Source organism: Amphiura filiformis, chromosome 5 (assembly GCF_039555335.1).
Source record: "Amphiura filiformis chromosome 5, Afil_fr2py, whole genome shotgun sequence".
In the NCBI taxonomy this organism is placed as follows: Eukaryota; Metazoa; Echinodermata; class Ophiuroidea; order Amphilepidida; family Amphiuridae; genus Amphiura; species Amphiura filiformis.
In genome coordinates, this window is record NC_092632.1 from 30,023,264 (window position 1) to 30,035,834 (window position 12,571).

The window sequence follows — 12,571 nt, forward strand, 5'->3', positions numbered from 1 at the left end:
TGTTTATACATGAGGTATAAAACACATGTGATTATTTCCTCTTTCCTAAGACGATTCGGCAATACACGACTTAGTTAGTTATTTTGAAAAGGCATTCTATATCGTATGTGATTATGCCGAATGCGAGTCGTCTCACCCCGAAACCTATTCGCCCCAAAAAAGTTCACCCAATACACATTACATACCACGACCAGTTCGCCCCAATACACGTACATACCATGACCAGTTCGCCCCAAATTGGATGCTTTACGCAAAATATTTATTGCTCTCGCTATACCAATATTTTAATACTTATTTCACTTTATATCACAATTTTGTCCCCGAAATATCCATGACCGAAAATAATTGATTCCTCTAATTAATTTTCTAGATTAATTTTCTGAAAGTAAGACAAACTCGGTTTCATCCCATTCAAACTTGCTCAAACTGTTAATCAAATAATGTAATTTGTCAGTCGAGTATACCCGTAATAATTGTTCATCGAGTGGTTACTTATTTTATTGAATTCATACTAAAATATGAGAAAACACATGACACAGACAACGAAGGTACCATACCTTGCGCCAATTCACCAATTCAAACATCTATTTATTTTTGGTAACAAAGGACCACTTCGTATAGGCCTAACTTCCAAATCTGGGTGTTTGATATACCTAGATTTGGAAGAAATTTGATTTAAGGTCCCCTCCGGTTGTTACTGATAATAGTCATTATCAAATATACATTCTAAAGTTATCATATATAGGCTATGTAATATGTTGCATTAATGAAAATGCTACTATTCAACAAAGAATTTATCGGGGATTTTAAAAGCTCTTTGACTGTGTCCCATCAGGGATTTCCCTTTTAACAAAGGAGCACCGGTGCATTGCAGCGCACTGCTGCACAGTAGCATAATCTATCGGTATGATGAAATAACTGTCCATTATATACAAATCAAAATAGTCAGATTGCACCCTTCATAAATAAGTATGATTAATATAATATAATATATAGGTTTGGTGTTTCACGGTGGTGTTTGTTAGAAATCAGTAAAGAAATGTGATGTGCATATTGTATAGTCATGCAGAAAGCATAAGAGAGAAACATATAGGCTATAGTTCCAAATCTGGGTATTTGATATATAATTATAAGTAACGCTAAGCTAATGCAGAACACGCTGAACTGAGCTAGTGCCGGTGACTCGACGAGGTAGATATATAGACTATAGTAGACGGTGCGCGTGTGAACAGGAAAAATAATGAGTTAGGCCTATATGAAGTTTAAAATGATATCATGCATAAACCCGAGTCACAAGTTGACAGATAGTGTGTTTATTTTATTCAAAAAGACTGATTTTAATACAATTTTAGCCTGTTTAGGGGGGTATGGGGTCATAAAATCTTTGTTGCCGAAATAGGGAGGGGTCGCAATTTTATTGATGCCGACTTTTGAAAAATGTGGGATCCCCACTTCCGAAGAAAATGAGAGCTACTGCCCAGGGGCATATTTTAATTTCTCACTATGATTGCCTAACATTTAGAAAATCACGCCGTATTTATTTATTTCAAGAGCATAGTTATTATAATTTATATCATAAACAATATATCCCCACGATACGGGCATTTTGGATTCTTTTTTATTTTATACATAGGCCTATGAAAATTACTTGTAATTATCGGCTATCTACGGTAGACAGCAAATTCGTCATGATAGTCTCCTCCTATGCCGGTTTGATCCTACTCACTCAATTATTACCGGCGGAGGAGGAGACTAAAGCCTGTGTTGACCTACTGCGCATGATCAGAACAGCCTAATTAATTATTAATGACATTGGAATTCCATTGTCAAAGTGCTCTTCTTTTTTACACCAACAGGCCTCGAATAAGGCAACGTGAAGGATTGTGGGTAAAAAAGGCGCCGCCATTAGAGGCCAGAAGGATTCAGGCTAGTTTGATATAGGGAAGACCTATACTTGCACGTGCGCGTGAATAGGGAAAATAACGTTGCAAATAAATCAAAGCCCCTATCAATAAACACGTTACACAAAATTGTTCCATTAATTGGATTTTTTACCCATGGTAGCTCCAATATCTTAAAAACATAATGAATTTGCCCGAGTTCAATGTAAGCTTTGACATTTTTAAACATTAAATAGGCTATCGCCCTTTTTTTTTACATTTTTAAAGTAAAAACTAAATTGAAGAAGAAAAAGTTTGTTCTCAGAGAATAAATAAGTTGAATATCTCTCGTGTGAAATATTGTATTAGGCCTATAATTATGTTGTAAAAGAATTAAATTGGAAATATTTTCCATTTCGAATTATAGCGGAAAGAAAACACAAATTCGGATTTATGCGCGCAAAAGTAACATTTTCCAATTCCGCGCTCAATTCTTTTATTCTGTTCAATACTGTTCATGAAGGTGTGCGTTGTGTAACTTGGGGTGGAGGGGTGTATAAAAATATATGGTTGTTTTTAAAAGGTTTAGTATGCCTACAACGTCAAAAATCCCATTCTTGCATGAAAAGTATACATTACCGGATACATTACCATGCATGAAGATATAATAATGTCTATAATACATGCTGCATGCATGGAAGACACCATTATCATGAGTAGGCCACTTCTTCCATACCAGAAGTTCAGCTTTTTCCTCTGGTCTTAAATTAAAATAAATATCTTGTTGTTTTCTTTGGTTTTAGATTTCAATAACATTTATATAATGCATAGTGTCAAAGTGATTTTCTGCGCCAAATTTCAAGTTTGAGTATATGGGTGACCGATCATGACGATGTGTGTTGTGTGGGGGTGTGTGTGTGGGGGTGGGGGGGGGGGGGGTATACCGGGTGGTTGTATAGAGAATAACTAACCAAGCAAAGAAACAAAATTATTTGGGAACGATTTTCCATTTCGAATTATTGGAGAAAGAAAACTCAAATTCAGATTTATGTGCGCAAAAGTGACATTTTCCATTTCCGCGCTCAATTCTTCTAGTATGTGTGTTTATACTGCTGAATGAAGCAGCCCTCGAATTAACCCACAGCACCCATGGCATTTTGCTGTGGGTGCCCATCCCCACTGCTGTAATGCCCTCAAAATATGTCCTTCACCCAAGGCAGTCACTTGCCGTGCCCTCTAATGAAGTTACTGTCGGTGCCCCAGCCCTGCCCCTTCATTATAAAAACATCTATCTATGTTTGTGTGTGTTTTCTTCACTTTTGAGAAATTACCGTGGTGCCCTTCTCAAATTTTCAACAGTTGCCATGATGCCCTCTTGAAATATTACAAACTGCTGTGCTGCCTTGCTTTTTTAGTGAAAATCCAAGGCAATTTTCAATTTGCCCTAAAAAAGTTGCCGTGCCCCTTCAGATCCTTAATTCGAGGCCTGGAATGAAGGTGAGCTTCAGTATGTGGGGGTGCGTGTGGGCGGTGCGGGGTGTGGAGGGGTGTTATGGTTAACGTTTATATGCCTAGAGCGTCAAAAATCCCACTCCTACAATGCATGATGATATAATAATTTATGTACGTTCAAACGCATGCTGCATGCACTGCAAGACACCATTAAATCTTTTGGCTGCCTGCAGATCTGAACATATATGACTTTTCCCACAAAATGGTCTTGGGAGCAAAAATTTGCCTTTTGCGTGAAAAAAAGAAGGACGGGTCTTTGGATGTGGGTAAAGGAGCGTATTACTAATAATATTTTGCCAAAGGATAACCAAATTAAAATTTGACCGAAATCGTATTAATAGGCCTACTGGGCTTTAATCAGTTTTGCAAACTTTTTCTTCTTCGCGTGCCTCCCGATATAGGCCTACGTCACAATTTCAAAACACGGCCCGTAATTCTCGGGGTCGTAAAAACATACTCGATAAAATAGGTAAGTAAAAAAACCCATGGATGGAAAAGTAGGCCTACATGATCAAAAATAAAATGTTTTCATAACATAAACATAGTCAGCTCAACTGAATCTCGGGGCTGAATCACATGGGTTTCTAAACAAATTCATAGCATTACACGTTTATATATAGCACCAGCCAAATTGTTACAAATACTCAACATTTATTTAAAAACAGCACTGCATACTGTCTACTGAAAATACAAATTGTATCAGTTACGAACAATGGATTGTAAAAACATAACAAATTCATAAAATACATAAATACATTTTAATGGCATAAAATTCATAGAACACCGTCAAATTTGTTTACAAAGCTTAAAGATATAGGCCTACAGTAAATAAACAAATTAAACAACACAATGTAAAGTGATACAATAATATAATAATAATTAAGATATGATTAATATAGGCCTACACTGTACTATTAATAATAATGATAGTTATTTTTTATTGTTATCATAAGAAAATAATAATAATACTATAATTTTTACTATAATACCGTATTAATTATTATTATATGAATAGGTCGTATTGATTATTCCATAATAGCTCATAATACATGAATATAAATGCAAACAATTGGAAGTTGTATTGATTGGCCATATGACCGCATGCACTGCATTCACGGCACTTTACAGTTTACACAGTGAGTCAATTGGGGCGAACTTGTCGTGGTATGTACGTGTATTGGGGCGAACTGGTCGCGGTATGTACGTGTATTGGGGCGAACTGGTAGTGGTATGTACTGGTGTGGGGCGAAACGTCCTGACACCATTATGCCGCAGCTGTTATACTCATTAATTATGCCGCAGCTGCGGCATAATCAAAGACGGCATAGAATGATAATAGGCCTTTGAAGCACCATGATGGTAGTACCAAACATTACAAAAACACAATAACATCAGTCCATATCATTGCCTTTAAGCATAGACCATGCTTTAAGCCGCCCTACAGACATGACAAGTAACAAAAGTAAAATTATAGGCCTAACATTATTGTCTGATTATTTTATCTTTCCGTCAGCAAAAAAAAAAAAATTGGCGGTGTCTATCATTAATATAATACCATTATTAACTTGTTTGCATAACTGTAAGTTTGTATGTTTATAATACAATATAGGTTGAAAGTTTAGACCCTGATAACCAATCATATTTTGACATCATTGTGGTAGTCTTCATAACCTAGTCTAAACAGAGAAGTGCGCGTTAACCGTTATACTATTACAGGCCATACTCTCTTTTCCTTTGACAAGAAACACAGATAAAACACCTGTTTTTGTAACTCACCATAGCTGTGTAGAATATGCACACAATTCCTGTTATCAAGATACTCTTCCAAAAGGCGAAACCGGTAACTGATAAGAAAATAGAGTTTGTTTAGAAAAATATGAACACTGTAAATTCCTTAGATTGAAAATCAATCTGAGCGACTAACGATTGTGATCTGCGACTAAGTATTGTAATCCAATTTGGGATTTGTCGCAGATCACAATCGAATGAATTCTAAACTATCAGATTGAATATTTCAACCTTAAGTCAGAACAGGGAAGTGGTCAGATTTTTTAATTCTTAATCTGAGAAATTTAGAGAGAATATTGTTACACCTAATAGTAATAAAGGCAATTTAATGACGTTGATGCCCCCTGGGTCATTTCGTTTTGTATTTAGTGTGCGGCTGGGATTCCGAAACATACCTCCAAAACATATCAAATTAAACGAAACAGAGCCCCAAGAAAATACTTAGTTTTATTTTATTATTTCTGTTAAAAATTACAGTAAATTTCTGGAATGTTTTTCACAATTTTTGCTCACAAACTACAGTAAATTTCTGGAATGTTTTCGACAATTTTCGTTCACAAACAAAGTTATCCAAAAGAAGCATGAAAATTCATCCAAATCTACCGCACATAAATAAATACAAGTTTGTCGGCGATAGGCTTACCTGCTTCAATTGCAAGTGAAGGCGCATAGGTGACGATTGCCATATAACAACAAGTCTGGAAGATGTAAATACATGCTCCTATAATACGCAACACAAAATTGTATCGTCTGTCCAAGTACTGTAGCAAAAATGTAAGAAATTTGGAGCCTACATTATTATCAACAAAAATTACTAAAACAGCTTTACGTAAACTAGCCAACATGAGGCACATTTATGTCTTCATTGTTATTAGTTGACGGTTGCTTGTTTGAGCACCCTCGGGTTGTCGGGTGGGAAGATTACATAATTATTTACCCGAGCCACAATGGCAATGCAGATACACTTGGGTCCTGATGGGACCAGTTGAGCGTATTCACTTCGGTTAAAACGTTAAACTGATGAAACCAAGTTCATCACCCGCCAAATTCAGAAGGTCTTAGTTCCAAAATAGAGCATATTAAAAGATTGTATAACTGTCGATAAACTTACTTCGTAGGCGCTTGTCAGCTTACAGTCATAGTACACTGGCACGAAAATAAATGCCATTATAGGATATAAGATGAAATTACCAAAGATGCTGTTGATAAAAACACCACCGTGGACATACACTTCTGCAGGGAAGCCCAAAAGAAGTACTGGAGATACAAAGGAAACCAACAGAGTCATCGCCACTGGAAGACTGAAAACTCCTCTATCTGCGAGCAGGTATCTAAAAAATCCGATAAATTTGAAAAATCCCGTTAGTCACTTCAAATGTAAAAATTCTCATAGTTGCTAAATATCCTTGCATTTAAAAAAAATTCAGGGTATTGTAAAAGTGTTTCTGAAATGTTGTAATGTATTGCCTAGCAGTGTAATCTAATTTGCATGCATGCATAATTAATAAGCTAATTTGCATAAATGCTGCTATTTTTATGAATTATCGTGCACAAAATTATCTGGAAGTCCGAGGAACAATATGACTGTTGACATGACCAAGATTGAAACAAAATTCTGTGAATTAAATAAAAATGTTATGAACATTGAAGCATTGTCTTTTAGCAAAATATACTATCGGCAAAAATTAGGCCTAAATATAGGCTATACATTGGCTTAGGAAGATTTTCAACATGGGGGGAGGAAGCTGAAAATTGAAAACATTTTAGTGGGCCACCCTGGGGGTGCTTTCCCCTCGGAGTCAGAATATTTTGCAAGTTATAGGTCACAAACACCCATTTTCCCTTCTATTTTATCATAATTTTTTAACTTCACCTGGGATTATGGGGGGGGGGGGCACCAAAATTATTTTGGTTCGGTTCCTAAGCATATGCTAATATATCATTAAAGTAGCACACATTTATGAAGAGAATTAAAATGTGTGTATTATGAAAATCGCCGGAAAATCGAATAGCTCTTCGTAAGGTTTTTTTTTTATATCTTTTCCACAAGGCACCGAGATGCCCTGTGCTTTTTTTTAAATCATCAAAATCAACAAAAATCACAATCAAATCAAAGAAAATAAAAAAATCAAACAAAAGATACAAAATGATGCACAACATTTGTAATATAATATACAATAAGTCCTGGCTCACTAATATATAAAATAGATTACAACTCAAATCTCCATAGCTCTTTAAAGTTCAAAGAAAAGGCATAGGAGGCTTATTATTATATCAGGGAAGTGATTATATATTGGTGCTCTACTCTTAAAGGGTTAGCAGCACATCTGGATTTGTTCATGAAGTGTTACACAAGCTCAGCATTTATATAATAACATCACATAAAAAATCCATGACAATAAAATTGTCCAAGTCGTCCTGACCATCTAAAAGAGCATTGTGATATGTATAAAGGACAAGGTTACTGCCCAAATCCTGGTATAAACATAAATAGTAATTGTTGGTATTTAGTGCCTGCATAAACCTGCCAGTTGACCAGACCAATGAACAAATTCAACTAAATGCATAAACATGATAAAGGCTCCCAAACCAAGGTCGGAACGGGACACGTGTCCGAGATACTATAGTATACATTTTAATTTTATGTGCGTAAGTAAGCTTAAAGCATGCACACATATGATACACATGGTACTCATACCCCGGACTCATACTATCCATACCGTGATGTTGTTCGCTGTCCTCCTTTAGCGAGGCCATGATAAATACCAGTAATAGCTGCAACACCCAGAAAAATAGAAAACACAGCATAATCAGCTGCACCTAGTGGATGCGTGCCATTCGCATTTGCCATCATCTAAAGGGGTTCAGCTCGACTCTGGTAGAATACATTAATGTTATTAAATCAGAAATCTTCCGGCCGCCGGCCGGCTACTCGTAGTAAATGTGACCTCGACTAAAATAGAACGCCTTTTGAAGTTTGATTCAGTTGACAGAGCTGAATTTTTCCCCCAAAATATATCTGTGGTTTAATGCTAATGGAACATTACTAGCCTGAAGTCTCGGTGTTTTTGACCTGGTGTACTTGTACCCGTGTACAATGGATTTAAAATACATCGGTAGTAAACGATAATATCGGCATGATTATAGTTTCCATGACCTGGGGAATGACCTCTTCCTCACAGCACCTGCCACCAGCACACTGTGCTGTGCCACCAGCATGTCATCTGTGTCACTGCATTAACTTGACTGGCGCCACCAAGTCCAATACCTTTTTTTCAATGCCATCATCTTAAATGCTTGAAGGGTGGTGTATTCATCTTTGTTGATGGTGTCTCTGTTTCTGTCAGGTGTGTTTCGCCAAGGCCGAGGAAGTCAAGCATGATCAAGATCAAATCTTCTAACTTCATCCAGGAGGATTTCCCCCTTCCGTCCTCCGCACCGTTGATTCCCAGTCGCGTAGCCATAAATTCTTGTTTGGGTGGATCACCAATCTATGAAATAAAGATGAAAGGGGTGTCTGAGAAGAATTTGCCCCCTAAGAATTGTGTTTTGTTTTTGTTTGTTTTTTCAAAACGAAGGCCCAATTGAAGTGTACTTTTTTACTCTATTACTTGCCTGTACAATTTTGTTGGAAAATGTTTTAAATATTTTTTTTCACTAAGTTCAACAACAAAAAAGTGCCATCAGTAAATTATTTTATACAGCCAGTAAATTCAACCAGCCCATTGACCAAAAATGAACACCCTGTAAATTATTTTGCTTGAAAATATTGGGCCCGCACCATATCATACCATACATATTTGTTTTGATTAAGTTGCGTTACAAGTTTTTACAACTTCGACCAAGAATAAATATCAAAGAGTAGGAAGCTAACATAATTTTGAGCAATTTTCACACAAAACTTTCGAGTTCGAGTTAAAATCTTGGTTCAAAATAAATTCACTTTACTGTAAGTCAAGAGTCATGGGAAAAGTCCCTTGTCTAGACATTGATAACAGCCCTAACAAAAGGTTCTCACTAGGGTTGTTCAACACAATAAGAACCAAAATATTATTGATAAGGCTGAAAGTTAAGACGTGTTACCTGTTCAGACGGGTGTTCAGATTCCCTGTTCATGGTTCATTATTAATGTTCAAAGCAGATATAATGTACAAACAAACTGGAAATAGGTTTGTGTAACCTAGAATAAGTGTGAATTGTGGTGACAACATTTGTTTTGATACAATCTACAACAAAAAAATGTTTCAAAACGTAAAAGAAGCCATAATTTAAAAAATCTTTCCTTTGTGGCTTTTCACCCATTTTTAAACTTGGTCCCATTGGTCGGATCAATCCTGCTGATCTGAGTTGTGGCTACGCACCTGATTCCAAATCGTATCAGTTATCCGCCCGGTACACGGCTGCGAAACTATGAACTCTAGGTCCTGATTTTCTATAGACGAAGTTGAAGACTAGGCTATCAAGAAGCTTAAAAACATCAAAGCTTGTGGTTGGGATAAGATCTCAGCAGAATCTGATTGCAGAAGAGTTCAGAGCCAAGATTAGTGGTACTTTTGAACCCATGCTTCAACTGAAGAATACACCACAATCAAATTACAGAAGAATCAGTTGGTATTAGGAGGGCCCGCCAAGTGCATTGCCTGAAGAAGTGAGGAAAATGTGCCACTTGAGAAGAAAATCCAGAGTTTTGATGTTAAACAACCCCTCAGCTCCAAACAAAAACCGCTATCGGAAGCTGAACAAAGGGGTCAAATACCATGTGAAGCAATGGAAAAATTTATTTTTTGAAAAAGATATCAAGAAATGGAAGAAGCCCAAACAAAGAACATAAGTTACGATCTCTTCAAGAAAGTTACAAAACTAGCAGGTAATAAGCCAAAGTTCAATCTGCAGTCAAAAACAAACATGGTTCACTGAAAACAGCCCCAGAGGAAGTAATGAAGTGCTGGGAGGAATACCCAGGGAGGTAAACTTCAGTAAACACCTGAATACAGATTTTCTCAGCGATTGTAATATCACTAATATACTTGACTCAATCCAAGAGCCTATCAACCCCGCTAGAGCAAATGTACCCTTTTCCAGAGATGAAGTTGAAGAGGCTATCAGGAAGCTTAAAAACATCAAAGCTTGTGGTTGGGATAAGATCTCAGCAGAAGTGTTGAAAGCAAGAGGACCCACGTTGAAACAAATGTTGTTGAAGATCATCGACACAGCCTGGGCTGAAGGGAAAAATCCCAGGAAAAGTATTCTGTAGGATGGTTCATAACATGATAACAGAATACAACAGACTGTGAAAAACCATCTGAGAGAGGAACAATGTGGGTTCAGGAGTTCCAGAGGAACCTCAGATGCGGTATTGACAGTATGCCAAATCTTTAAAAAAGCCAAAGAAAGACGCATTCCAATACACTTGAACTTCGTAGACTTCAAACCAGCATTTGACATCACATGGAAGGAGACCCTTTGGAAATGTCTGCGATGAGTTGGAGTAGACAACAAACTAATGAACCTCATTACAAGAATGTACGAGCAAACCAAATGCTCAGTCGTGATAAATGGAAAGATCCCTGATTGGTTTGCAGTCCTAGTTGTTGTTAGACAGGGTTGCCGTCTCTCACCATGCCTCTTCAATCTATATCTGGAGTTTGTCATGAAGGACATCTAAAATCTAGGCTCAGATGTACAGATGGGTGACATGTACATTAACAACTTCAGTTATGCAGATGACACCACACTCATGGATATGGATTTTGAGAACCTGCAAATCTCCAATAATGAATTGGAAAAAGCATGGGGAATAAAAATTAACATGATTAACCCAACAAAATGCCTGACGATCCAAGAGATGTCATGCTGAATCAAATGGCAAATGTCAAATGCCCATTCACAAGTAAATGACTTTGTCTAACTGGGTAGTAGTGTGCCTTCAGTAGAAGAGGATATTAAATGTCGCACAAAGTTGGCAGCCTGGGGATTTGGTAGATTGAAAAATACCATCTGGTCTAATCATGACATCACCAGATGATGAAAGTAAGGATCTACCAGTCGCTCATCCTCCCCATTGCCATCTAAGGGTCAGAATCTTGCGCGTGACGTGAACCCGATCGACACAGACCGGATGTTTTGGAAATGCGATGCCTTAGGGCAGCGCTGGGAGTTTCCCTACTTGACGAAATCCGCAACAATTCCATCAAACAGAGTCTCTACATCACAAGCTCCATCAACGATGTAATTTGCCGGAGATGTTTGTAATGGGCTCGGCATATCTTCACGATGCCTCAACATCGAATTCCCTTACCAACTACATAAATGATTTCAGCAAAAAAAGACCACCAGGTCGTCCACCAACCAATCAGTTGGATGGACCAAATTCAGAGGGACCTGGGAATGATCCCACAAGAAGCAAAGACACAAGCAGCGGACAGAACTGAATGGAGGAGGCTTACTAGGTAGGAAGTCTAGTAAGTCAAAAACTTATTCCAGCATCCAATGTACATTGTTATATCTAATGGTCTGTCAGAGTATGAGAATTTGCTTGAGGACCATCTCGTATGAAACGACTTTAAAGTTACGTCTGAGAGCTGCAAGTAAAGATTATGGACAACCAACCACTTCTTGTCACTTGTTATTTTCAAATTAGTTTCCGTGGTGTTCAAGAGCTTTCAAGTGCCATTTCCAGGCATGGCAGAATTGTTCAAGACAACGGAAAGTGAAACAGACAAAGAGCATTACTGAGACTGTGAGAAGGCAGCAAAGAAGAAAATACGTGAAGCAAAGTGCAAATATGAGGGTAGCATGCATCGCTGACTCAATCAAAGAAAACCTCAAGGGATTTTACACATACACCAGATCAAAACGGAAAGTGAAAGATACTGTTGAACCATTGAAAAACAAAGACGGAGGTATAATACCGCCAGGCAAAGAAACGGCTGAAGAACTGAACAACTTTTTCACATCAGTCTTCATAGAAGAAGGCGATGTGCCACCAGAAGCGCCAAGAATGTTCAAGGAGAAGAAAGTGAAAACTATGATCATTGAGCCAGATCAAGTTGAGAAACATTTGCTTGGACTAAACCCCAGCAAAGCCACAGGACCAGAAAATGTTTCCCCAAGACTGTTACGGGAGCTTGCAAGTGAACTACCTGAACCATTAGTAATAACCTTCAACCACTCCCTAGAAGAAGGTTGCGTACCAGAAGAATGGAGAATGGCAAATGTGTACACCTGTGTACAAGAAGGTGCCAAGATCATCTGCTGGAAATTACAGACCGATTAGCCTCACATCCGTAGCCTGCAAAATAATGGAGAAACTAATTAAAGATCTTGTACTAGAAACCTACTGATGCATCTTGAAACAGTGATAAAGCATATTGCTGGAGAGCACCTGCTTG

General features: G+C 37.6%; 1 protein-coding gene across 1 annotated transcript; it reads right to left on the bottom strand.

The window, feature by feature from the left end:
• Window positions 1–4,764: 4,764 nt before the first annotated feature.
• LOC140152124 (sodium-coupled monocarboxylate transporter 1-like) lies at window positions 4,765–8,345 on the bottom strand. Its single transcript, XM_072174420.1, has 5 exons — window positions 7,901–8,345; window positions 6,292–6,511; window positions 5,824–5,941; window positions 5,169–5,236; window positions 4,765–4,830 (listed from the first exon to the last, which is right to left on the bottom strand). The coding sequence occupies exons 1-5, from the start codon at window positions 8,032–8,034 to the stop codon at window positions 4,765–4,767; spliced, it is 606 nt and encodes a 201-aa protein (XP_072030521.1). The 5' UTR covers window positions 8,035–8,345.
• Between the last annotated feature and the right edge of the window lie 4,226 nt (window positions 8,346–12,571).